General features: G+C 41.4%; 1 protein-coding gene across 3 annotated transcripts in view; it reads left to right on the forward strand.

Annotated features, from left to right (window-relative positions):
- erc2 (ELKS/RAB6-interacting/CAST family member 2) overlaps window positions 1–26,017 on the forward strand; it is a 49,443-nt gene that overhangs the window by 14,369 nt on the left and 9,057 nt on the right. For 2 of the 3 annotated variants that reach the window (XM_082533403.1, XM_082533405.1), the window contains exons 3-12: window positions 6,530–6,553; window positions 11,381–11,815; window positions 12,161–12,235; window positions 14,353–14,508; window positions 15,313–15,480; window positions 15,931–16,098; window positions 16,929–17,066; window positions 18,791–18,931; window positions 19,182–19,322; window positions 23,119–23,321. In XM_082533403.1, coding sequence (XP_082389529.1) covers window positions 6,530–6,553; window positions 11,381–11,815; window positions 12,161–12,235; window positions 14,353–14,508; window positions 15,313–15,480; window positions 15,931–16,098; window positions 16,929–17,066; window positions 18,791–18,931; window positions 19,182–19,322; window positions 23,119–23,321 — 1,649 coding nt within the window. The remainder of the gene's footprint in view (window positions 1–6,529; window positions 6,554–11,380; window positions 11,816–12,160; window positions 12,236–14,352; window positions 14,509–15,312; window positions 15,481–15,930; window positions 16,099–16,928; window positions 17,067–18,790; window positions 18,932–19,181; window positions 19,323–23,118; window positions 23,322–26,017) is intronic. The other variant, XM_082533404.1, reaches the window with a different exon arrangement.

Raw genomic sequence — 26,017 nt, forward strand, 5'->3', positions numbered from 1 at the left:
AGTTCAGTTCACCTGACACTTGGACCAGCGGCCGCCTCGGGTCTCTCCTCCTCCTGTCTCTCCTCCTCCTGTCTCCCCTTTCCCTCATCCACCTGCTGGCCTCTGTGAAAGCTCCGCCATAGCCACCATCAAACAACTGAGTTATTTTTACACATTGGCCAGCATCTGGCCAATCCACCACCTTTCATTGTTTATACTGTTACAAAAACGACAACAACAAAAACAAAAAAACATCGGCCCATGAAAACAAAAAATCACCATCACCGGTATGCCCGATGGCCAGTCCAGCTATGGTCGTTAACCAGATCAGTTAACCCTTCGCATGCCACAGCTGGCACAGGTGCCCAGGGTTGCCGACCCTGGTTTTAGGTCATACCGGAAGACCCATGCATGACCTAATGGATGGAGGTTCTCATCCAAGGTTTTACAGTACATGGCCCCATCCAGTGACCCCTCAATGCAGTGATGTTGTCCTGTATGGTAAAAAGAAACCCAGAACAGCCCCAAACTTAAGACAGCCCAGAACTTGTGCCTTCTTGAGCAGGGGGACCTTGCAGGTGCTGCAAGAGTTTGATCTATTACATTGTGGAGTGTTACGGATGGTGTTCTTGATTACTGTGGTCCCAACTGCTCAAGATCTTTCATGAAACTCCAGACAGAAGGCGATTGACAGTTCTTTTATATTTCTTCCATTTGTGAATAATCATATCAGCAGTTTCTCCCTTTTCACAATAATTCTTGCTGATGGTCTTGTAGCCCACTCCAGCCTTGTGCAGGTCCACAATCTTGTCTCTTACATCCTTTGACAACTCTTTAGTCTTATGCAAAGATGGTTTAGAGCAGGAGTATCTGTGATTGTGCTCCCAATCTGTGGGAGTAAGAATTCTTCCAAAGGCTTGGTTTCAGGGGATGAAATAATTATTTCATTCAGTGACATGCAAATGAATTTATAACTTTTATGTAAGGCGGGGTAAACCCTGGCAACTATTCTCACATTCACATTGAAGGTCACTTTAGAATCACCATTTAACCTAACCCCACTAACAGTCTTTGGACTGTGGGAGGAAGCCAGAATACCTGGAGAGATCTCATGCAATTCACGTGTGGGAACGCCACTAACCACTGCACCACTGTGCTGCCCTGATATTCTGCCTCACTCCATTAAAATAAAACCTTCATAAAAAGTAGATACTGTTAATTTCTATGTAAGTGTCAAACTTACCAATTCAGCAGGGGATCAAATATTTATTTCCTCTAATGTAACATAGATTATTGGAGGTAAAAAAAACCCCTGATATTTAAAAGAAATGTACATTAGTTCTTTTTTTCTCATGTGTGGTTCTGTTTTTCTAATTCATGCCTGATTAAAAACCATATCATGAGCACATTAATTTGGCAACATTCCTGTAGATTAAACACAGCCTTTACGTTTCAGTAAAAGACAGACTAGCTGATTTTTCATGCAAAATGACCGTGAAATTATCCACTTCAGTCCATCATTACTGATGGGATTGTACATCATTATTTTGCATCAGTTTGAAGACGATTTAATAAAGAAGTATCACATTAGCTTGCTGTTATTCATAGCACATAAGCCTGAGCCTAATGGATACACTAAAGCCCATGAACTCAACGTTACACTACCAACACAGAATTAGTAAAGAAACACACAAACTGTGTCACAGGTTCATCTCTTCTTTTGATGTCTGGTGCATTTAATCCCACAGTTTCTGCTGCCTGCCTCATAAATCTATAGTATTCATTTATATTGTTAATTAACTGCAACATTCTACAAAAAATAGACTTTGTGAACATTTAAGAAAACGTAAGCTCATTCCATAACTACAACAAGGACTGAAAATCATGATTAGCAGAGGCGTGCGCTGACAATTAATGAAAGGCAAGCAGTGTTGATGAATCAATCAGTGATTCAACTGGTCAATGCACAAATGGTCCGCACTTACACACTTCAAGAGTGCAGAAATTATTTTGATGATTTTCTCCTGTGCTGAAAATCTATGTACTGCATCTTGAGAGACAATTGTTATTACCGGCTTCCTGCGCTCTTGAACTGTTGGTAGGTTTGAGAGATCTTCTCTATAGTTCAGTCAGTCCTGTCACCCCCATATTTACTGACACGCCACCATGGATGCATGTGGGGTTATCCATAAAGATAGCAGACTGTGTTGCCAAAAACACACAAAAAACAACAGTGCTCTCTCACCATTGCTGTCAAGACACACACACGTATTTCTTACTTTCAGCTGAAAGAGAAAAGATGCGACATACCTGTGGGGTCAATATGGGGTCATCACATTTGCCTGGCTATATATTTATCTCTCTCTCTCTCTCTCTCTCTCTCTCTCTCTCCATATGTATATATGTGTGTGTGTATGTGTGTTTGTGTGTGTAAATGGCCGCAAACACAGTTACAAAAAACTTTAATTAAAAAAAATAGATAGCAGCACTCTCATTATGGCTTCTCTCATTTGATGATGATGGATTGGGGTAATCACCACCCCCATATGTTATCTCAAAGAGAGCAGAATTAAGTACATAAACCTTTACTTGTGCCCCCATGTGCACTCAAATACACGAGTTTTACAGGCGTTGGTTATGAATCTAATTATTTAATACATTAACGGTTAAAGAAGCCAAAAGTTAACATATGTTGTATTTTATTGCTCAGAGGGTTTAAAAACAAAACATTGACTGTTTCCAGTGTATATTGGTTTGCCCTGACTTGTTATTAGGTTATAGCTAATAAATAACTTTTATAACCATGTGGATGGCAACTTTGCATTATATTATCCAATAAATACTAGCAAAAATGATAACAATAGTACTACTAATAAACAGTGTGCTATCAATGAGTTTAGAAACATAAAAAAATATATAATCAATAAATTATTATCATTTCATCTTGTGTTTGAACTTCATATCATTCTTCACAGTGACGCTTTGACACTCAGTTAATTAAACAAAGCCTAAGTGTAGAAGATCACTCCTCAGTCTTTGGTTTTTATCAAACTTAATGATGCTGGAGTATTATAGTTGGCTGTTCTTGACTATGAGGAGAACATCTAATACGTTTAGACATCACGCCTACAGCTTTAAAAATCCATATTGAAAGATATCAAAATGAAATTCCCCTACCAAGGGTTAATCTTTAGTAGTGCTGCATAGAAAAAATCTTGCTGCACAGTTGTGTGTACTGCCTAGACTCACAGATTCGTGCCTTTACTCTGCTGCCTAACTTTCCTGTAGCTGCATGCAGATGCACAGTTGCCTCGTGTGGGTGTAATTGTGTATTGTCAGCTGTCACGACATACAATACAAAGATTAGGAATGTAGTGAGGAGTAGGCTGCTCCGAGTCAGCACTTTAAAGCTGTCTGTCAGATGCAAACACCCACATTCTTTAACACATACACAGACAGTATGCCACACATATCGCAGCTTTTTCCTTTGCCACCTGGTAAAACCGCCTAAATGCCACCAGCTTTGAATATAATTCTGAGGGTAGAGTAGCTTTAACAGTTTTTATTACTCATTGCAAGACACATTTTAGCTATCCTAGTAAACACCCATCCTTGTGGGCAACTGGTTAGAATAATAAGGCGGGGAAGAGTAGAAGTTTCTGTTGAAGTTTCCTCTGCTTCCAGGATTTATGGAGGCAAAGTATAAGTCTGAAAAGGTCATGCCTTATTGTTAAACCAACAAGTGATAGAGGTGGAGCAGGAATGCTAGTTCTTTTAAACAGGGCACAAAGGGAGGTTGGCTGGCTCCTCTGACATTGAGGAAAAAGGTGGTTGATTGTGGATCACATTTAAAATTTTCCCAACAGCTACAACTATTTAATGCCGCCTGTCAGCCCCTGCTAAGGAGAAGAACTCTTTAAAAAATGTCAAGGATGTTAGAAATCAGCCAATATTTTCACAGAGATTCCTGAGCCTTTGTTGGATAATTTAGCTATGAAGAAAGAGCATCAAAGACATGTTGTAAGGCAGGAGATTTTACACTCTGGGTTCAATCTGTTTAATGTCATGTTTGACTCTTTAAGATGTAGCACGTGCACATTCTTACAGAACAACAGTACTTTTAGATGTCAAAATGACAAAATATAGTTTTAAAGTCTTCATAAACCTTCATACACCTCTCATTAGTTATTATTAATGTGTGGCTCTCTTCCACAGCGTGTCTTTGTCCTGTCTTCCTCCCCTCACCCCAGCCATTCGTGGCAGACGGCCGCCCCTCCTTGAGCCTGGCTGGAGGTTTCTTCCTGTTAAAAGGGAGTTTTTCCAAAGCGCTTGCTCATAGGGAGCCATATGATTGTTGGGGGGTTTTCTGTTTTCTTTGTATTATTGTAGGGCCTTTACCTTACAATATAAAGTGCCTTGAGGCAACTTTTATTGTAATTTGGCATTGTATAAATACAACTGAATTGAATACTTACTGTAGTTGTAAGCTGCCTTGTGGTATTGTGCACAATACAGTGCTTACATAATACAGTGCTAAAGAGTAAGCACATACAGTGGTTACTCTTTGCATGAGTAGGTAGATGGAACTGTAGTAAGTTTCTGTCTACCGATCCTGCCTTTTCCTGTGGTAGCTGAGATATGCCTCAGTTTGAGAAACAGGTAAGGAAAATGGATGGATGGATTGCTAGAGTAGATTTAGGTCTAAAGTTCAGGTTAATGCAATTTTGCAGGCAGATTTTTTAAGAAACTTATTCCACTTAATCTCAGTCTTTTTTCTCTAGATTAACCAGAGTTTTGCTTTTTATAGATATATTCCTTAAAATGGCTGAATCTGACTCCTTGTTTATGGTCTCTCTCAAATGGATTTCCTGTTTCCGCACTACAAGATTTCTGACAGCCAGTTACCCCCGGCTGCACCAGGTGTCAGTCGAAGAGGGAAGCTTAGCATCTCTCTGCGACTCTGGTGAAACCTCTGGAAGCAATTTTTTAGGATATGCGGCCAAACAGAAGCCTACTCGTGAGAGAGAGGGTGACCAAAAAGGGAACATCCGCTGAGTCATTACTGATTCACAGAAACTTCCACAGTTGTGCTGTGATTATTGGAGGAACGGCCATGCAGTCAATTTAACCCACAGTGCAATTATGTAAATGGATTCACTGGACTGGCTTTTGCAGTTCAGTTCCAAGATGGGAGGTAATTTAGGAGAAAGGAGCAGAAATGAGGGAGGATAAGAAAGAAAGTATGTGAGGAGAAATAAACGGTTGGGTTTCAGTATTTGCAGAGATTTAACCACTACATGTTCAAAAAATTAGATATATTTCTAACATGTTTTTATGTACATAGCAAATTAATATTTCTGTGAGAGAGAAAACTTTGTGTTGAAAAGTGTTTGTCACTAAGAGACTGTTCAGGTTTTAAAGTTTGGCCTCATTCTCTGTTTTATATATTATATTTCCAACAGCACTACTGAAGGGAGTTGTGCTTGGCAGCAGTCCCGCAAGAATGCTGACACAAACACCGCCCCCTGATGGCCGGAAGAGTACATGTTTTATACTTACACAGTATCATGTCAGTTCTGTGCTCAGATACTGAGCCAAATGAGAAGGTTTTGTGACATTTATGATAATTTTGTATTTATATTAAGAGGTGGCTGTACTACATATATTATAACGTAGTTACACTGTAATTATTATAAATTAAAACTGCAACTAGTGACTCTGTGGTTAATCTGTTCATTATGTTACGTCCCTCTGCAATTACTATTTCAGTAAGTTCTAATGAAATGGTAAAATAAGCTAACAAAGATCAAAAAATATATTTGCTGCAAGATTGTAAGAGGAAAAAATGTACTTTTAAAGCTGGTGTAATGTTTTGCGTATTTTCTCTGTAGCTGCAGTTTTCTACGATAATGCTTCATCTCATCATTATCATTCTTAATAACATAATTTATACTGCTTTTATTAATTGTACATCTATCACTGCTGCTAACCAGAATGCTTAAGTCATTTTTTAAAAAGCCATTTCCAATCTTTTCTTCATCTCTTTCCAGAAAGGCCATTCTGATAAAGTCATCATTTTTCTGTGGACAGACTTTTGACTTCTTGTAGAGAGAAAAGGCAGAAATAAAAGAAATAGCTGAGCTCTAGTAAGTCTCAGCACGCAGTGAGATGAGAAGTGTACAGAATTCCATCCCTAACTTTTTGATGGTTATGTGTACACCCTCTGAGCACTCTGTATAGACAGAGCTATTAATGTGAACACACATATGTGTAAGTGTGGAAGTACAGCTCAGGACTCTGAAGCATCCTTTATCAATTAAATGCTGTCACTATTAAAATGATTAATTTTTTCCATTGCTTTTCCTACTATGACAAGCCAAAATGTCTGTTTTTAAGAAGAATTTGCACTACTGACTGTGGACTGATAAACTGGCAGCTCTCATTTTAATCTCTGACTTGTTTATGTTCATCCATCTCTGTTGCATCAAGCTCTGACGCTGTGTTTTCACCATACATTTGTTTTTCTGTTCATTCTGCCCATGCTCTGCAGCTGCTGGATGCCAGGAGAACCAAGGTTTGTCCCTATGTTTGCACCACGTGCTGAGTGCACAACATAGAGTCACCTTCAGTGTGGCGTGTATTTTCAGACACCTGGCAATCCCTTTGCACCATACAGTCCTTTCTCCTATGAATCCTATAACTCCTAGAAGTTAAATATTTTCAGTGTTTCAGGCTCCCTTCTTGTCCTATGAACCCTGGTCTTTATGTTTCCTCATTTTAAGAGTACAAAGCGATTACTCTGTTTAATGTAATAATGTCTGGTGCTCCTTTAGTACAACAAAACCTAAAACCTCAGACTCCCCGTGAAGTCGGTTTGATTTCACATATTTTCCACTCCTTCAGATCCTGACTGAGCTATTTTCTGAACAAAAAGTAATTTGTGCTCCACTCTCTGTCTCTGCTGGAAGAAAATTTCAACAGAAGTCAGTTTTTGACAGAAACCGGGCCTTAAAGGTATTCCTCTAGACCCAAAACCAATCAATAAAAAGAATGTGAATGGTGTATAGCTTTGATATCATGTAATACGGACAGACAAATTCACAAACATGCACACCTTTGTTCAACAGATGGCTGATCTGTCCCTATGGGGTATCAATACTGTAACTTCTGTTCATTAATTTTATATTTTAACTAGTTTTCATCCACCCAGCCAGTCTCTACCAGGAAATTTCACAGTTAGTTTGCATATGTTTTCATTGTAACAGTATGGCCCCTCTGATATTTTTAACTTTTAGTATTCGTGTCCTGGTGGCAGATGCATAAAGCTGTGTGTATGCACAAAGGCAAAGGCAGATTTATGAAACCATGCATACAGATTGTGCTCTTCAAATGCACCTAGACACTTAGATTAAAACAAAAATCTGTATAGTTGATAAGTTTTGTATCCCATATTATCCTCATCAGTTTCACCATATCTGCGCTGATTTCCTCTAAAAATGTCCCTCATATGGTCTGAAGATCTAGTGCATCTAAGAAAATTTGAGCATTGTGAAAAGTTCATTTTTTTGTGATTAAATTAAAGAAGGTGAACTTTGATACATTCTACATTCATCATATATAAAGTGAAATATTTCAGGTCTTTATAAAGAAAAATATAGATTTCATTTTGAGTGAAATACTGTTCACACAGTATAAATAATGTCTATCTCTCAGTCTAGTTCAGTACATGCAAACACAACCCAACTGCTGACTTGACAGTTCTCCAGATAATGATCATTGACATCGTCCACAAGGGCACGGAAGAAAAGGCTGGCTGTTGCAGAGTGCTGTGCTCAAGCTTATTCGTGGATAGCTGACTTCAAGGGAAAAATGTGGTAGGAATAGTGCACAAACAGCAGGGATGACAGCAGCCTTGAGAGAATCGTGAGAAAAGTTGATTCAAGAACTTGGGAGAGCTTCTCGAGGAGTGGACAGATGCAGTGTTACTGGGCTGTTGCACGGACGTGCAAAATGCTTTTTTTTTCAAATGAAGCAAAGGTCCTGACGTCTGGGGGAAGAGTGGAAAAGGCACAAAATCGAAGATGTTTTGAAGTCCAGTAAGAAGTCCGCACACTGTGATGACTCAGGGTGCCAAGTCTTCAGCCGATGTTGTTGGTGTTTTGGTCCACTGTTTTTTATCAAGTCCAAAGTCAATACTGACATCTACCAGGAGATTTTATAACACTTTATGCTTCCATCTGCAGAAAAGCACCACCTGCTCACAGTGCCAGAACTGCTACCATGACCATGTTATTACTGTAAATGATTAGCCAGCCAACTCTCCTGACCCGAATCCCCAGAGAATCTAAGATGAAGATGAGAAACACCTGACCCAAAAATACAGTCGAGCTGAAGGCCGCCATCAAAGGAACCGAGCAGTAACACCTCAGCAGTGGAACAACCGTGTCATACTGCTCTGATGCAGTAATTAGTGGCAAAGGATTCCCAAGTACTGAGTATTTATATAAACATATATTCCATTAATTAAATATTTCTACATTACAAATTGTTTTAATAGTTTACTGGACTTCTGATTTTCATGAGTTTTAAACCATAAAAATCAAATCCATCCAGCCATCCATCCATCCATCTTCTCCTGCCTTATCCGGGGCCGGGTCGCGGGGCAGCAGCCTAAGCAGAGAAGCCCAGACCTTCCTCTCCCCAGCCACCTCCTCCAGCTTATCCGGGGGAACACCAAGGCGTTCCCAGGCCAGCCGAGAGATATAATCTCTCCAGCGTGTCGTGGGTCCTCTCGGTGCGACATGGCCAGAACACCTCACCCAGGAGGCGCCCAGGAGGCATCCTTGTCAGATGCCCGAACCACCTCAACTGGCTCCTTTCGATGTGGAGAAGGAGCGGCTCTACTCTGAGCCCCTCCCGGATGGCCGAACTTCTCACCCTATCTCTAAGGGAGAGGCCAGCCACCCTTCGGAGGAAGCTCATTTCCTCCGCTTGTATCCACGATCTCGTTCTTTCGGTCACTACCCACAGCTCGTGGCCAGACTCTGCTTCCTCCTCAGAAGACGTGTCAGTGGGATTAAGGAGGTCCTTGAAGTATTCCTTCCACTGCCCGACAATTTTCTCAGTCGAAGTCAGCAGCGCTCCACCAGCACTATACACAGTGCAGGTAGAGCACCGCTTTCCCCTCCTGAGACGTCTGACGGTTTGCCAGAATCTCTTCGAGACAGTCCGAAAGTCTTTTTCCATGGCCTCTCCGAACTCCTCCCACACCTGAGTTTTTGCATCAGCCACTGCCCGAGCCGCATTCCGCTTGGCCTGTCGGTACCTGTTGGCTACCTCCGAAGTCCCACAGGCTAGCCAAGCCCGATAGGACTCCTTCTTCAGCCTGGTGGCTCCCTTCACCTCTGGTGTCCACCATTTGGTTCGGGGATTACCACCACGACAGGCACCAACCACCTTGCGGCCACAGCTCAATGCAGCAGCTTCGGGAATGGAGACGCTGAACATGGTCCATTTGGACTCAATGTCCCCAGTCTCCCTCAGAATGCTGTTGAAGCTCTGCCGGAGGTGTGCGTTGAAGATCTCACGGACTGGGGCCTCTGCTAGGCGTTGCCAGAACACCCTCACTACGCGTTTAGGTGCACCAGGTCTGTCCAGCGTCCTCCCCCGCCACCTGATCCAACTCACCACCAGGTGGTGATCAGTTGACAGCTCAGCCCCTCTCTTTACCCGAGTGTCCAGAACATATGGTCGCAGGTCTGGTGATACAATTACAAAATCGATCATCGACCTGCGGCCTAGAGCGTCCTGGTGCCACGTGCACTTATGGACACTCTTATGTTTGAACAAAGTGTTTGTATGGCCAAACTGTGATTTGTGCAGAAGTCCAATAACAAAACACCGCTCGTGTTCAGATCAGGGAGGCCGTTCCTCCCAATCACGCCCCTCCAGGTCTCACTGTCGTTACCCACGTGAGCATTGAAGTCTCCCAGTAGGACAACAGAGTCTCCAGGTGGAGCACCCTCCAGCACCCCACCCAGGGACTCTAAGAAGGCTGGGTACTCTGAACTGCCACTCAGCGCATAAGCGCAGATGACAGTCAGGACCCGTTCCCCGACCCTAAGGCGCAGGGAACAAACCCTCTCATCCACTGGGAAGAATCCCAGCGTACAGGCAGCAAGCCGAGGGGATATTAGAATACCCACCCCAGCCCGCCGCCTCTCACCAGGGGCAACTCCAAACTGAGACAGAGTCCAGCCCCTCTCCAGGAGACTGGTTCCAGAGCCCAAGCCATGCGTAGAGGTGAGCCTGACTATATCTAGCTGGTACCTCTCAACCTCACGCACTAAGTCAGGCTCCTTCCCCACCAGAGAGGTGACATTCCTTGTCCCAGTTGCCAGTCTTGGTAGCCGGGGATCAGTGCGCCAGGGCCTCCACTCCTGGCTGCTGCCCGGCACACAATTCCCCCGAGGTGGTGGGCCTACGTGAGGATGGGCCCATTTCCCCTTTTTGGGCTGTGCCCGACCGGGCCCCATGGACTAAGGCCTGGACACCAGACACTCGCCCTCAGGCACCCTCCCCGGGCCTGGCTCCAGGGCGGGGCCCCGGTAACCCTTATCCCGGGCAGGGTAAACTGTTCCCTCGATGCTTTCCTCATAAGGGTTTTCTGAATCGCTCTTTGTCTGGTCCCTCACTCAGGACCAATTTTCCATGGGAGACCCTACCAGGGGGCAAAAGCCCCCGGACAACATAGCCCCTGGGATCCCTGGGACAAACAAACCCCTCCACCATGATAAGGTAGCGATTCAAGGAGGGGATAATAATCAAATTTAAAACAAAAAAGGCTTGGAATATTTCACTTTATGTTTGATGAATACAGATGATTATGATCATTTAGATTTAGAATTAAATTAAATTTCAGGGTGTTCAGTTTTTTTTTTTTTGTTCATCTGCACACTTTCTTCACTTATATGTACCAGTTTACATAAAGTTGAATGTGCATGTTATTGTACATGCACTTGGTCCCTGCTTTCTCAGTGTGAAAGTCAGACCTGTGAGAGCACCAGGGTGTTTCTGTGTATAATAAAGCCCTTTACAGACTAATAAATTTATATTTGGAAGCTGTGAATTCTTTTTAAAGATATTTTCTCCAACAACTGTAAATCTATGCAGTCAGGACTTAAATTAGATCCGTGCTTCACACTTTTTCAACAAAAAACCTAAAATCTAAAAGCGTGCCAAGGTAAGTCATGTGTTCCCCATGATCGACCTGCTGTGGGATTGTTTGTTCATCCCCATGTGTAGTGTTATTACGTAATGTTCGGTTATGAGCTATACCTAAAAATAGTTTCAATAATTGGTAAGCCTCTGTGTGTGTTTGTATATGTGTGTGTGTTTGTAGCATCTTCAGATGACCATCCAAGCTCTGCAGGATGAATTGCGCACACAGCGAGACCTCAACCACCTGCTGCAGCAGGAGAGTGGTAACCGCTCTGGGTCTGAGCATTTCACCACCATTGAGCTGACAGAGGAGAACTTCCGGCGGCTGCAGGCTGAACATGACAGACAGGCCAAGGAGCTCTTCCTGCTGAGAAAGACCCTAGAGGAGATGGAACTGAGGATTGAGACCCAGAAACAAACCCTGGGTGCCAGAGATGAGTCAATTAAGAAGTTGCTTGAGATGCTACAGAGCAAAGGGCTGCCCCCGGGCCCGGGCAGGGCGACCGAGGAGGAGGAGCAAGAACGAGCCCGGCGCATTGCAGAAGCAGAGGCGCAACTGGGACACCTGGAGGTCATTCTGGATCAAAAGGAGAAGGAAAACATCCATTTGCGAGAGGTAGTATATGTCGAGGGTTAAGATGATGATGTTAAGTCATTGCATTCACTGCTTTAGAGTAAAAAAAAAAAACTGTTCTTTTGTTTTGTTGTCACTAGATGGCAGTGCAGCATGTCACAAAATCAATATTCTCTTCTCTGCTGCTTATCCCTGCATCATAACAATTATGTAATGTATGAAGTAAAAGAACTGAAGAGCAGTTGCATGAAATATTTTGCATGTGTAAGCATAAAGCTTTTATGCATTGTGAGGTGAGCTTTTGAAATTTTAATAATCTAGCTATTCATTGGAGACCACGATTGGTTTCGCTGTACCGCTGCTACAAATTGTTGTCTTTTTTTTAAGGAACTGCACAGAAGAAATCAACTGCATCAGGACCCAAGTAAAACTAAGGCCCTGCAGACCATTATAGAGATGAAAGTAAGACTCCTATACAGCCTGCGCATAAACACATACAGCAGGGCCCATCATCAACTACGCTTCACTGCTTCTGTTTAAAGCCAGATGTTATTTTTGTATTTACCTAACTGACTGACGTTCACAGCTGTAGCATGTTTGCCACTGCATGTCTAAATGGAAACCTGTTCCGGCAAATCTATTGTTGTGATTGTGATCGTCGGCAGCTGAGTCAATCATCAACACACTGACACACTCTAGCAAACACACACACACACGTACTGCTCACAAAGCAGTTGTGCAAACATAAACAAGAGTCAATATTACTGTTTAACATTTCAGCTGTTGTGGCTCGCTTGACAGATGGCCAGCTACCCCAGACAGTAACACGCCACACCAGTTTCATGACAAGATGTTTTCTATTCTGCATGACAGATTGTTTGCAAACATCCCAGACTCCAGCTCTATCATTTCAGCTTCATTTTTTTGCAGGGGAGTATTGTGACTCCAAAGCATTGTTTTAAAATTTTCATTCAAGGTTTCTGAACTGAGGAAAAACTACTGAGCTGAAATATAGCAAAAAAAAAGTGTATAAAAGGATAGCAAGAAGCATCTTGGATTGTAAATAATTCCACAAAACATACCATATGGAGAATCTTTTAGGATGAAGGACCCCACCCTCTTTACACAAGCATGTTGTACAGCAGCTGGATGTGACACTAGCGATATCAGGCTCATTCAATGAACCACTGTAGACACCACCAGCCTCACTGCAGAGGCCTGACATCACTTCCTCAAAATAAATCATGACATCATCGCTGAGCTGACACAGCCCCTCTCACTCGGCTGGATCCGTGCCGAGCAGGCCCCAGCCTAGTCATGTGATGTGCAAGCTCTAGGATCCTGTTGATTTTCATACGGCGCGCGGGGAAGTCCCGCCTCCTTTCTCCTCCTGTGCTGTGCAGGAAGACCCTGCATCTCTCCCCCTCTCCTCTCTCCCACTGCTGTGTTGATGCTGATGGAAGCACGAATAATCCTCCCTCCCTCTCTTCCCCTACATCCCTCCCACCCTCTCCTCCTCACTCACCAGAGACAGTGCACGGTATATAGCCTGCCTGCTGCTGCCATGGAAACAGGTGTGGTTGTTTATGACAGTGAGAGGCCAGTATGCAGGGAGATAGAGAGACAGAGAGGCATACAGAGGCAGGGAAAGGGAAATAAAGAGCAAGATTTACTGACCAGGTCGATGTACCAGTGATTACATGTGGATGGAATAAAATCACTCTTCTTTAAAGGTACGATGTCTTGTCTCGATTGCAGCAGTGTTAGTTCATTGATGTTCGTCTCGTAACCCAGAGACTGAGCTGAGGTGCAGCAGCAGGGCGAAGTGCATGTACAATGTGCAGTGCTCATACATTGACGTTAACCCCTCAGATCCTTGTCTGGTACTTCATCATTCCTCATCACATTTCCCACCTTCCTCTGCAGCGGGCTATCACTGCCCCTGCTAATGGCCATAAGTTCATAAGTTCAGAGTCACTAAGAGGAAAGAAGGAGGGACACAAAAAAAGAGAGAAAGACAGAGAACAACAAGGTTGCTCCATGTTCTGCTGGAGAGGGAGATGGACCATGGCTAATCTTAAAGACGTTGTATTATTTATTTAAAAAGCCGTGAAGCTAAAGCTGCACTCACAGTCGCAGTCTAGAGACTGGATTCTGCATTGATCTGCAAGCATCTACGGCAAAAGCTACGGCTTGTTACTTTTCTTCCTTTCCCCCTGCGCATTTCTCTCCGGTCCTGGTTGATCTCGCCGTACTGGATGTGCGCTCAATATTTCCCAATGGTGATTAATCCTCCGAGCTGCCGCACGGAGCTGAGTAGAACGCTTCTGATTTCACCGACAGATACTGCAGTTGCTCTCAGTCAGACCAAAGAGCTTTTTCCATTCTTGGTTTATCTCACTATATCTTTCAGTTCCTCCCCCCCTTTCAGTCTCTGTGTCTGTATTTCTCTTTAAATCTTTTACCCTCCATTTGTTTCCTGGACTCTTTTCTTTAGCTCAGATTTATTTGCAGCATGCAACTTTTGGACATGCCAGTCCTGGTTTTGAGGTGTGTCTCCTCCGCGTGTTTGTGTGCAGGACACCAAAATTGCCTCTCTGGAACGCAACATTCGGGATCTGGAGGATGAGATTCAAATGCTGAAGGCAAACGGCTTACTGAACACAGAGGACAGAGAAGAGGAAATCAAACAGATGGAGGTCTACAAGAACCACTCTAAGTTTATGAAGACGAAGGTAGAGACTAACTGCACTGTGCATGCAGATCTGATGCTGTTAAAGTATGGCTTAATATAAAATGGCAGGCATGATGTTCAGGGTACAGAGCTGTGCAGAAGAGAGAGTACTGAAAAATGTTGTGTTACATAAATGAGCTGCTTTAACACATAGTGAGAACAGCAAAGTGCCCTGTCGGCAAAAAATCTGAAAGAGGCTCCGTGCCAAAAGTGGGGAAAAATCCAAACTTTGCAAACGCATACTTTAACATTTGAAAACACTTTTCTTCCTTAATTACACATAAAAAGTACATCACTTTATTAATCTGTGGCCACAAGACTAAGTCTAAAATAAGATAAGCCACAATGAAAGCTTTGTTTTTGTTGAACTGACTTCCGCTGCTTGTTTTCCGACCGGTCCGTGATGATAAGTTGTGTTTGCATATCAGAGTTAGAGTCATACACTCAAGCACAGCCACCTACAACCTGTGATAGTGTCAAGGTGTGTGTGTCTGTGACTTTCTGGGGCTCACGCGTACGTGTCTTTGGAGTGTTTACGTTTTCTCTCCTTATTAAGCGACCAGCCACAGTTTTGTTCTTCTATTTTTAGACTTCTTTTCATCAATCATGAATAGAAATGATGTATAATATATGATGAATGCAGGGGAGTTAGTCCCAAATGCATATTTAATGAGGGAGAAGCGTGTTGATGAAAATAGTGCGAAAGCTGTGCAGACTAGCTCGCGGTTCCCATTCGTGAGTGTGAAATCGTTACACTGCTCACGTAACGGTTGGGTCAAAATGATCTGCTTTCTCTCATGTACAGATTGACCAGTTGAAGCAGGAGTTGTCAAAGAAAGAGTCAGAACTGCTGGCTCTGCAGACGAAGCTAGAGACCCTCAACAACCAGAACTCAGACTGCAAACAGCATATCGAGGTGCTCAAAGAGTCTCTCACTGCCAAGGAGCAACGTGCTGCCATCCTGCAAACGGAGGTAATAAAACAAGCTCAACTTATTTGTACACGTACAATAAATTAACTTAACAATACATCGCTTCACAAACGTTCTCAAGCTCCTAGCCAAACTGAGCAAACAATAGGCTCGCCCTGGGCCCGAGGCTTATTACAGCAAATCATATCAGCAGAGTGTTTGCTTTGAAAGCTTTGTAGTAAGTGAAGTGCAACCTAGGTCACTACCAATGAAAAACTGTTGCCCAGTGTACTGTCACAGCTCATAGACCAGAAAACATCACAGATCTGCAGTAATAAATAAATAACTGTGGTGAATTATTAAAATACTTCCCTAATAAATACTCATCCAGCACCTTTTTTACTTTAGGGTTACTATAAGTTATTAAATCAAAGTGCTTTTAACTATAATGGTACACTTGGGATAATTAGTCCACTTTGTGTGCTTCCTCTGACATGTATTAATGTGCTTTAGGTTGACGCTTTACGTCTACGTCTGGAGGAGAAAGAGTCCTTCTTGAACAAGAAAACCAAGCAGCTGCAGGACCTGACGGAGGAGAAGGGTACTCTCGCCGGAGAAATCAGGGACATGAAGGACATGCTTGAGGTCAAAGAAAGAAAGATTAATGTCCTGCAGAAAAAGGTGAGAATGGAAGGAAAGAAGACCTCACCATGTAGAAACATTAGGGAGGAAATACACTTTAGCCACAATTTTGGCTTGTCCACATTACTCTGCTTTTGAGTTATTGTTTATTTTTTTGTCTACAACACACTGTATTGTGGAGGCATGTCTAATTACTCCAGATTTAGTCACAAATTTGAAATGAACAGCGACTGTGTGGGTTGTTTTGTCACATTTCCGTGTCCTGGACTAAACCAGTCGCTCTGTGGAAATATAAAGCTGGGAGGTTACTCTGTCCATGAAGTGTGAGAGAGTCTCATGCTCTCAGGGGAAAATGCCCACAGAAAGACAAGCAAGAAGATATTTCTGCCTCACTGGCTCTCATTTGTGTGTGCTATAAATACTCACAGAGTGTTACTCCATATCGCACCCAGACCTGCTCTCCCGTTTTGTTTTTCTTCTCTTGTGTCTGATCACACACCCCCCTCTCTCTCTCTCTCTCTCTCTCTCTCATCTTTGCACTTTTATCTGTTTCATCATTTTTATTAATTATGAATCATTGTTTTCTCCTGTCTTATCATAAATAAAATACCTTAATTCAGTCCTGCACTGCTCAGATAGCAGTTTGGTTTAAATTCAGGTTTACATTAAGTTCTGCTTTTCAAAACTTAAAGGTCTTATAGTTTTTGATGTATTTCTTCTCACATTGTACATTGTTGCTTATGTAGTGTGTTAAGCTTCAGAGACTTAAAAAATGGCAGATATACCGACTTTAAATGTTGCGCTGGTTTGGAGATCGTGCTTTTTATTGTGTGTTTTGCTCCTTGTTTTTTCTTATTTTTCTGAGTCAGATTGAGAACCTGCAGGAGCAGCTGCGGGACAAAGACAAGCAGCTGGGGAACCTCAAGGACAGGGTCAAGTCTCTGCAGACCGACTCCAGTAACACAGACACTGCCCTGGCCACCCTGGAAGAGGCGCTGTCAGAGAAGGTAGATCACGCCACCCTTATACCACAGAACCCGTAACACTGTCTGAACTGTGACACTTTATCTGTTTGTAGTTACTATCATATCATCAAAAGGATGTATATACTGGAAGGAATTCCAGGTGACTTTTTCAGACAATCATTCATTCAAAATCCAGGATGTGAATGACCTCTTTTTTTCTTGTATGCTCTCAAGAAGACCACAAGGACCAAACATTAGCGTCATTATCGACAAGAAATTGAGATTAGCAAACTTTTTTCCTGACGTTTTATATCTCTGTTAGGTCGCAGTAACACGGTCCTAAGCAAACTTGTATTCCCTGACCGACTGGTAAATGGTTGCTGGCTGTCGCTAAGTGATACTGATCACAAAGAGGATGCTGCACCAAAAACCTCCTTGTGGTTGTTTTGGTCACTAGCAGATTGGCACATTGCCAGCGTTTGTATGGGTGGCTCCAACTTGTCTGCAACATTTTCTCTCTGGGCTCTAGTGAAACTTGAACACACTGCAAGTGCCGCACAGAGTAGAAAAGGAGCATGTTCGCCATCAGTTCAATTAAATTCAGTTCGATTCAATTTTATTTATATAGTGCCAATTCAACAACAATCACCTCAAAGTGCTTTATATTGTACGCTAATATTAGAGAGAAGCTATCTGCTGTGACTGGGGGTGAGGAAAAAGAGAAGATAAATACACATTTATTTATTTAATTTAGTAAAAGTTACACTCTTTAAAGAGAATAATGTAAGCTTCGGTGTTGTCATAGATACTTGAACTTTAGAGTTCCTCATAAGGGGAATTTAAAGAGACACAAACAGAAATGCTTCCTCTTATTTCCAGACTTCATATTAAGCTTAGTCAGCTGGTAGCTGGTGAAATTCCCACATATGTTAAACCTTTCCTCTAAATGAACCATGTTAGTAAAAATTCTTGTTTTCTGTTTCTTCTTCTTCTTTTTTTAAACAACTACAAGTTGCGTCTAGTTGCTGTGGAGTGATTGTACAGAACTTCTGAAATTGTGACGAGATCAGATTTGTACTTGTGCAGAAAGAAGTGTGAATAGTATAAAATATTAAAACATTTATTATTACATTCTGTTATTACATTCCTTGATATCAAAGAAGAGAGATGAAGGCACATGTCGCAGCAGGGCGACTGTGCCCTTCTCTGCACTAAGGCTGTTTGTGAAGCCCATCATGGTGCTTTAAAAAGCTCCATCGGGTTTGACTTTTCTTAATCCTCCTAAAAATCGTGGAACCTCACCAAATATCAGTAGTAACTCTATTACAGTTCATAGATTTATGTATAATTGAGGAAATAGCTGATGTAATCCTCTAGCTGCATTAGATATCATTATTTCTTTCCTGCACTAGTGTTTTATTCAATTTTTAGGTAACCAGATTTTGATGATTACATCTTTACTTATAAAAACATACAAGGAAAAAATAACAAAGTAGCACTGGGGTAAAATTCCAGGCACGGCATCTAGCTTGATTCAGCATTTTAGCTTAATTTTAGTCTAATTTCTTAATAACTGTATTTTTCATGTGTGATATTAATTTCACATAACTAGAGACATTTGTTTTTTAAAAGGAATGAACTGATACAAATCTCTGATTTGTGCTGGAACAATCTTAAATGAACATCTCAGCAGTTTAATGTTTATATAGACTCTTAACCGTTCAGTCATATGAAGAGTTTTAATTCTTTGTGCTTCTGTGTGTTAGGAGAGGATTATTGAGCGTTTGAAGGACCAAAGGGAGAGAGAAGACAGAGAACGACTGGAAGAAGTGGAATCATATAAGAAAGAGAACAAGGAATTGAAGGAGAAGGTGAACAGCCTGCAGATAGAACTAACAGAAAAGGAGGTCAGTGAGCAAAGAGATTTTCTCTATAAGGCTACAGGGCTGTGTACACATGACTGTGTCCTTCTCTTTGCTGCAGAGCATGCACCTTTTTTATGCACAGCAAATATTGAAACACTATCTTTCAGTAGGGCTTTAGGTGCCATTTAAGCAGTCGCCTCAGGTGCTGTAACTTTGTTGCACATGCTGGCACTCTGCTGGCCTGCCTGGTTTGAAGCGCTGCTAACCGTCTGTCCTGACTACTCACCTGCAGTCCAGTCTCATCGATCTGAAAGAACACGCATCATCCCTGGCATCCTCTGGCCTCAAGAAGGATTCAAAGCTCAAGTCACTGGAGATTGCAATTGAGCAGAAAAAAGAGGAATGTAGTAAGTTGGAGACACAGTTACAGAAGGTAGGTGTGCATCTCTCACCACCGAATCACCTCGCACACTATAATGCAAAATTTTAATTTAGATTTTAAGAGACGAGCAATTCACAGTTTTTAACCTGTAGAGAATTTTTCAGCAGGTTGTTTTGAAAGAAGTAATTACAGATTATGGTTCCCACAGCCATCTATATTAAAAGACGGCTTATCTAATGCTCATTTTTACACAGTTACTTTTTGCAGCCAATCCTAATTATCCAGTTTTTTTGGTTTTAAAGATCTGTTGTGCTTCAGTTAGAGGGAAATCAAGTAAAGGTGGAAAAGTCGGAAATCCTGAATTGGGGTCAAACAGTGTAGTAAAGCTAGCATTACACCACACAGACTCATACAAGTTTGCACGTGTTGGGAAAACGACACCGCAACAAGTTTCATGTTGGAGCTGCTGCTAAGCTTTTGATTGTACTATTCAATCTCTATATAAAGTTAAGCAATTTCATGTGCTCAGGAAACCTGTGTTTAACAGCTTGACAGCAGCCATGTTCTGGACTTTAACACTGGTTAACACTGTTTTGCTATCAGTGATCCACTGTGAAGAAAGAACTTAAAAATGAGCCTAATGCTACTCTTACTGAAGGTCATATATAAATGATGACTTTCCGCTGATGATTTCAGAAATGTCTGGATGAAAGCTGACCATTTTAGCAGTCAGTACGGCAACATTTTCTATGGATGTCTCTTTGTCTGAATTGCAGAGAGCTTCTGTACTCTGAATGAAGACTGCAGCAATGTCTCTCTTTAATTGCACTGAATTGTAGATAAGAAGCCAGAGCTGAGTGTCCACTGCGAAGAAAGGAATGAGCTCATTGTGAATTCAGGGACCACTTCAGTGGAGACTGTTAAGCAGTTACAGACATAAGAAAAAAAGGCTACTTTCCTTTTGTAGAAATGATTGGCCAAATTAACGTGCAGTGTATTTTCTCTGTTCATATTTTCCTGCTGGTCTGATCTTGGCCTGTGTCATTGAGGGAAGATTAAGTATGATCACAGATTATTTAGTGAAGACAGCTCTGTCCCATTTAAAAATTAAAGTAGCAGTAAAGAAACAAGAATACTGAGGTCTCACTTCTGAGAACATGTTATCCTTCATTAGGCTGTTTCTTTGGACCTGAACAAGAAATGTGAACAGACCTTATATAAAGCACACTTCATTAGGCTAATGGCTGCCATCGTGCTTTGTCTCCTGTAACAGGCAGCCATGCTTTTTAAGGGTGTTGCAAGTAGCAGGCAGTCATTAAATATCCCTCTTTGCCTTCTTCTTCTCCTTCTTGAGACTATCGCTGTATCATCTCTTCCTCTGTGTTTGTCTCTGTTGTGTTGCCGTTAGCCTAACAACATGTGTACTATGTTACTTATCTGTCAAACATGTATTGTACCATGTCTGATCCTGCTGTTCTCTCTTTGGCTCAAACTCAATCCTGACATTTACTCTCCCGGGACTCCCCCGTCTCCCTCCTGTTCCTTCCTCAAACCCTCTGTTTGCAATGTAGCAAGCTGAGCAGCTATTCAGTCACATGAACACTCCTGTAAGTCCCTCTCCTGAGCTCTCTGAGGCACATATTGAAAGCATGAGGACACTGATAACTTCCTTGAAATATGCTAGATGGTGATCGTGCCAAACCCCAGCACAGGTCCTGCTTTCACCCACCCAGGATGCATGTTGTTCATTGCACTGTACTGATATAATGAGCTGCAGTCAGAGTCCTGTGCACTGTGCTCATCCTGTAACTGTTTGTGATATGTGGTGAAACTGGTGCTGCATATATGTAGAACCGAAGGCTTACTTAGTCTGCTGGAACGTGCTCAATATAGATTCTTCTGCCATTTTATTAAGTATATGTAGCTCAAACTAAAACAACAATCTTGCAATAAATTCTGTCTTTATGAGGGTTAATTTTATACAGCTGTTTATTGCCCTTTGTTGTAATTACATTTTACATGTAAAAGTCTTCCTATGATTTAGTATAGCCTCATTACACTGTGTCATGTAAGGACACACCTGGGATTAATTGCAGGACTGTTAGACTGCATTAGCTTTAACTATGTGTGAAGTTGTTGTTGTTTTTTTAAGTTTTGGCTTTGTAGATAGTTTTTTCGGTGGTTATACTTAATAAACTGTCATATTCTTCCACAGCACAAAAAAAACATTTAAATGTAACAAATTTTACATTTATGTAAAATTTTGTATCTATAGCTAAATTTAATGGTAATGTTTTTAGTCACTAAGGCCTCATCTGGGAAGTTGTGTGGCAACAGGAACCCATACATTCACTGAATTGTACAGGTTACACTGACCTCAAATGCAGCACACGTGTGTTTTGTCATAGAAGCTCATGTGGGGAATATGACAAATTAATAGTAAACTTTTCATTGGACTTTCAGAGACTTTATGCAATTGAAGTCACAGGACATGGCATTCAAGTTTCCTCATATTTGGTGCACTTATAACCAGTGAAAAAAATTAAAAGAGGCAAACAGAGTGAACAAACCTTTCTTTAATACATATTTGTCATTGAATTATGTCTAAATATTACATTTTTAGCACAGAATTTCAGTTCAGTGTGTTTTAGCATCTCTGTGAAAATCCTCAAAAAATATCAAACTATTTGACAGTGAATTATAATATTGACATCCCCCCAACTTGATCCACTTTTGTGTATTTTGTGAATCTTGGCAATTTCAGAGGTTCTTAAACAAATGTTATAGATAAGGAAAACAGAATAAAAACACAGAATGCATTCAAATAAATAAAGTAATTGAACTGCAAAATCCTCAAATCATCAAGTGCTTCCTTCCTATAGCCTCCTATAAATGCTCTTCTGTAGTATACTGTTCATTGCAATATTTGCAGGGGCCATATGGAGGGCAATTTGTTGTCCAATAACTGTCTGTTGTAGTTATTTTTCATAAATTTCAACTAGGATTATTGGGTCTTAAATAAAATTATGTATATCTCCTCTAAGCTAAACTCTAGCATCGTTCCTCATGCATAAAATATGACAGTTAGAACAGATTTACTTGGTCACCCTTGCTTCTCTTTCTTCATTCTTTGGACTGACAATTGCAAAGACTGTGCAGCTTCGTTGGGTTTGCATGACTTGGTCGACCTTTGTGCATGTTGTCAGTATCAGTGTTGCCACGCTTCTCTTTTGTCTCAGTGTGGTGCTGTTAGCGAAGGTATCGGCCGTGGTTGAAGATCACTGCAGTGTTTTGGTGGATGGCTCTGTGTAACTCTGCGATATGTGTTAACATATGTGGCTGTGTATTGTCCAGGGTGCTGTGTACCACTGTAGTGGAGAGATGTCCTTGCTGTCCAAAAACTAGACCTCTGATTTTGATAGCCAGTGAATCAATTTAGTGCTTAACTATAATGATTTGTTATTATTGTCACAGACATACAAAACTCTCACAGACTATCCTGAAGTCCTGTATTCTACTCCATGTGCATGAAGTGAGTCTCAATGGACCATTTAATTGGAGCTAAATAATAGCTTTGTTAAAACTAATGAGCCAGTACCAGTAATGATGCCCTCATCCACAACATTTGCCTCGGCTTTATTCATTTGAAAGTACAGGGACACTGCAAGAGACGTAGATAATATAAGTCACTGATGGACTACAGTGTACTGTATGTATCTCTCTTTCATTGACAGTAAAACGTTCTGCGCTTCACACTTTTGTTGATACTGGGTTGTTATTTTTGTTAACTGTGTGTCTTTGGGCGTGTACATGTTTGTATTTGTCTTTTCTTGGCATGTTGATGCAGAAAGCCCATGAAGTGGAGCAGCAGTCGGGCTCCAGAGGGAACCCAGAGTATGTGGACCGGGTGAAACTGCTGGAAAAGGAGGTGAGCTACTACAAGGATGAAGCTAATAAGGCTCAGACAGAGGTGGAGAGACTGCTGGACATCCTGCGAGAGGTGGAAACCGAAAAGAATGATAAGGACAAGAAAATTGCTGAGTTGGAAAGGTAACTAATTCTGACTGCATATTAGCCTGCACTGCTTTAATGCTTCCCTTTTAACAAACACTCTGTTTTCTATGACCATTGTTACATCTATGAAGATAAAAATTAGCATACCTGCCTGCAATTTTAGCAAACCTCTTAGGTAATTTAACATGTTTGCCTGAAAATGCCTGATACATCCATTCTTTGTTTATTTTTTAGCTCTCTACTTAGCTTCAATATATTTATATACAATATAAATATAGGGAATATAAAAACACAAAAAATGGGAGAAAACAAGTAAAGAAAAGGAAAAACAAACTTATCAATACATACATACGGTGTGTTTATTTCATGTATGATCATAGACTGTATATAGAAAAGATGGATGTAGCAGGTTTAGGACACTAATAAAGGTGTTTCTTAAATCACCATTCTTTCTGTTGGCCAATTCAAAAAGAAATCCATTTGTAAAGGACTGCATGAGAAAAGGGCCTCATGAAAATGACATTTTCTTTATGAGTTTATTGTCTGTTTTATTAGTTTTAGCTCATATAAGATACAACATGAGATAAATTTTGTAAATTAGCGTCCCAAATAGAGAACAGGTCTGCTGGAAGTAAAATTATACGTGAAAAGTGGAAGTCCCCCTTTATGTTACTAAAAAAGAAAAGAGAAAAAAATGGCCAAGGCCAAAATGCTCAAAACGTTGTGTATGATACAAAAAATAAATATTTTTCTGTGGCTTGTTTCACATCATAACAAGTAACCCGGCATAAAGAGATGGTTTTAAATCTGCTACTCTCTATATCGCAAACAAAACCCCATTTATCTTCAGATAAATCAGTTTATTTTGTAATTTAGGTTACCCAACTCTCTAATGGTATTACCATAAGCAATACAGTGTGCCACTGTTTGTGCTGAGTAGCTCTGAGCAGTCTATTCTTGATCTGGATGCATCTGTTTGTCAGCTTTACAGTTCTCTGTGTTCGGTGTATGCTGGGCAAATGTCCATGTGGCTCTGTGCACATTTTCATAGTGTTTCCATGTTATGTTCAGTTGTGATGTTCTCATACTGCACTGCACTCGATGGTATTGGATAATGTGCTCTGTACACACAGTTTTGATTTACACGTTTAGGTTTTGTTTATAAATATCAGCAATGCTCCACTCAGCCACTTCTCTTTCGGAAGAGGTCATCTGAGTCCAGTTAATGGAGTGCAGAAATAAAGCAGGTGGCCTCTCTGGTTCTCTCCTGGGAGCAGTACTGCAAGTTTATTTGCACTTTGGTTTGTCTAATGAAGGAGATCATCGTCCTTTACCTGGACAGGATTCAGACGGATGAGACTAACATAGGGATTGGTTGATCTGCATGAGGACCACACAGCCCTTCTCCCCTGCCACTGCTTAGTGTTAAAGACACTTATATACTCCCTTCTCAGATCATTATAGGATTAATGTCGTGATACTTTGTTAGTGGTGTTTGATTAATTGCGTCTTCTTGTCCTTTTTTTTGCCATCTTTACCCACTTTTCTCCGTCCCATTTCCCTCTCTCTCTTCTGTACCATGCTCACCTGCCCCTCTCTTTACCCCTGGCCATGAATCAACTTTCAACCTACTTCTCTTCTGTTCTGAAATCTGATTCTGATTTTTCAAAATCTTTTCTTCATCTCCCTTGCAAATCTTTCTCTGTTTTGACACCAGCCCCCCTCCCCCCGCCCCCCGCCCCACCCCTCGTCCCGGTGGCAGAGCTCCCCCTGACCCGCTCCCTTCTGTGTCCACTGCTCCCCAGCAGATAGGGGGCATGGTGTGGGATTTCCTGGGAAAGTGAGTGCTCTGCCCTGGCACTTAAGGCTTGGCTGCGTGGTTAAAGTCTCCGACTGCGACTGCCGCAACTGCATCTGGTTTCACCTGTGTACCTGGGTCTGCCTGCTGTTTGAAGGATTCAAAAATCTTTGTATCAGAGTTACACAGTCTGTTTTTAGTCCGTGGTGCCATTATTTTATTCGCGTACATGATACAAAGATCCCTGGATTCATTTTGATTTCATTTCTTTAGAATGTTTTTGCTTTCTAGTCTGCATCTGTGTCCGTGACTGCTTTTTGATCATTGAAGGAGCTTTTCTACGCGTGTGTGTGTGTGTGTGTGTGCACGTGTGCATGTATACACGTGTAAGGGAGAAGGAGTTTGTGTTGCATGTTTATTTTGGGGGCAGCAGTCATCATTAAAACTCATTTATCTGTGCACTGATGATGTAAAGTGGGAAAAAAGTCCACAAATATTTTGCTGCATGAGCAATCACAGCAAATTAAACAGCCATGTGAAATTTTAAGCAAATATGAAGTTCAAACCTTAAAGATCAAGGGTTGTACTTCATATAAATGCAAATCATCAGGTCATAATGTTGTGAATATATGTCCAGATAGGCATATATTGCTTGCCATTTATTTGCACCACATGCTACACTCATTTTTTACTGTTTTGGCGTGTTTCTGTGGTGATGCTTGGTAAAGTCACACAGTAAATTCAGTCACACCGGTGTTGCAGCAAACTGTCAATATAAAAATTGCAGTTTTATAAGCAAATGTTTTGTAATTTGTAACCCTAACTAAAAACGCATTGTATATACTGTAAATGTTTTAATACTAATAATACTGCAAATAATGCACGCATCAGCACCTTTATCTATAGAACTTGGTGTGATTTACCCACTTGCTTT

The sequence above is a fragment of the Aulonocara stuartgranti genome (assembly GCF_965226115.1).
Source record: "Aulonocara stuartgranti genome assembly, chromosome: 5".
Classification (NCBI taxonomy): domain Eukaryota; kingdom Metazoa; phylum Chordata; class Actinopteri; order Cichliformes; family Cichlidae; genus Aulonocara; species Aulonocara stuartgranti.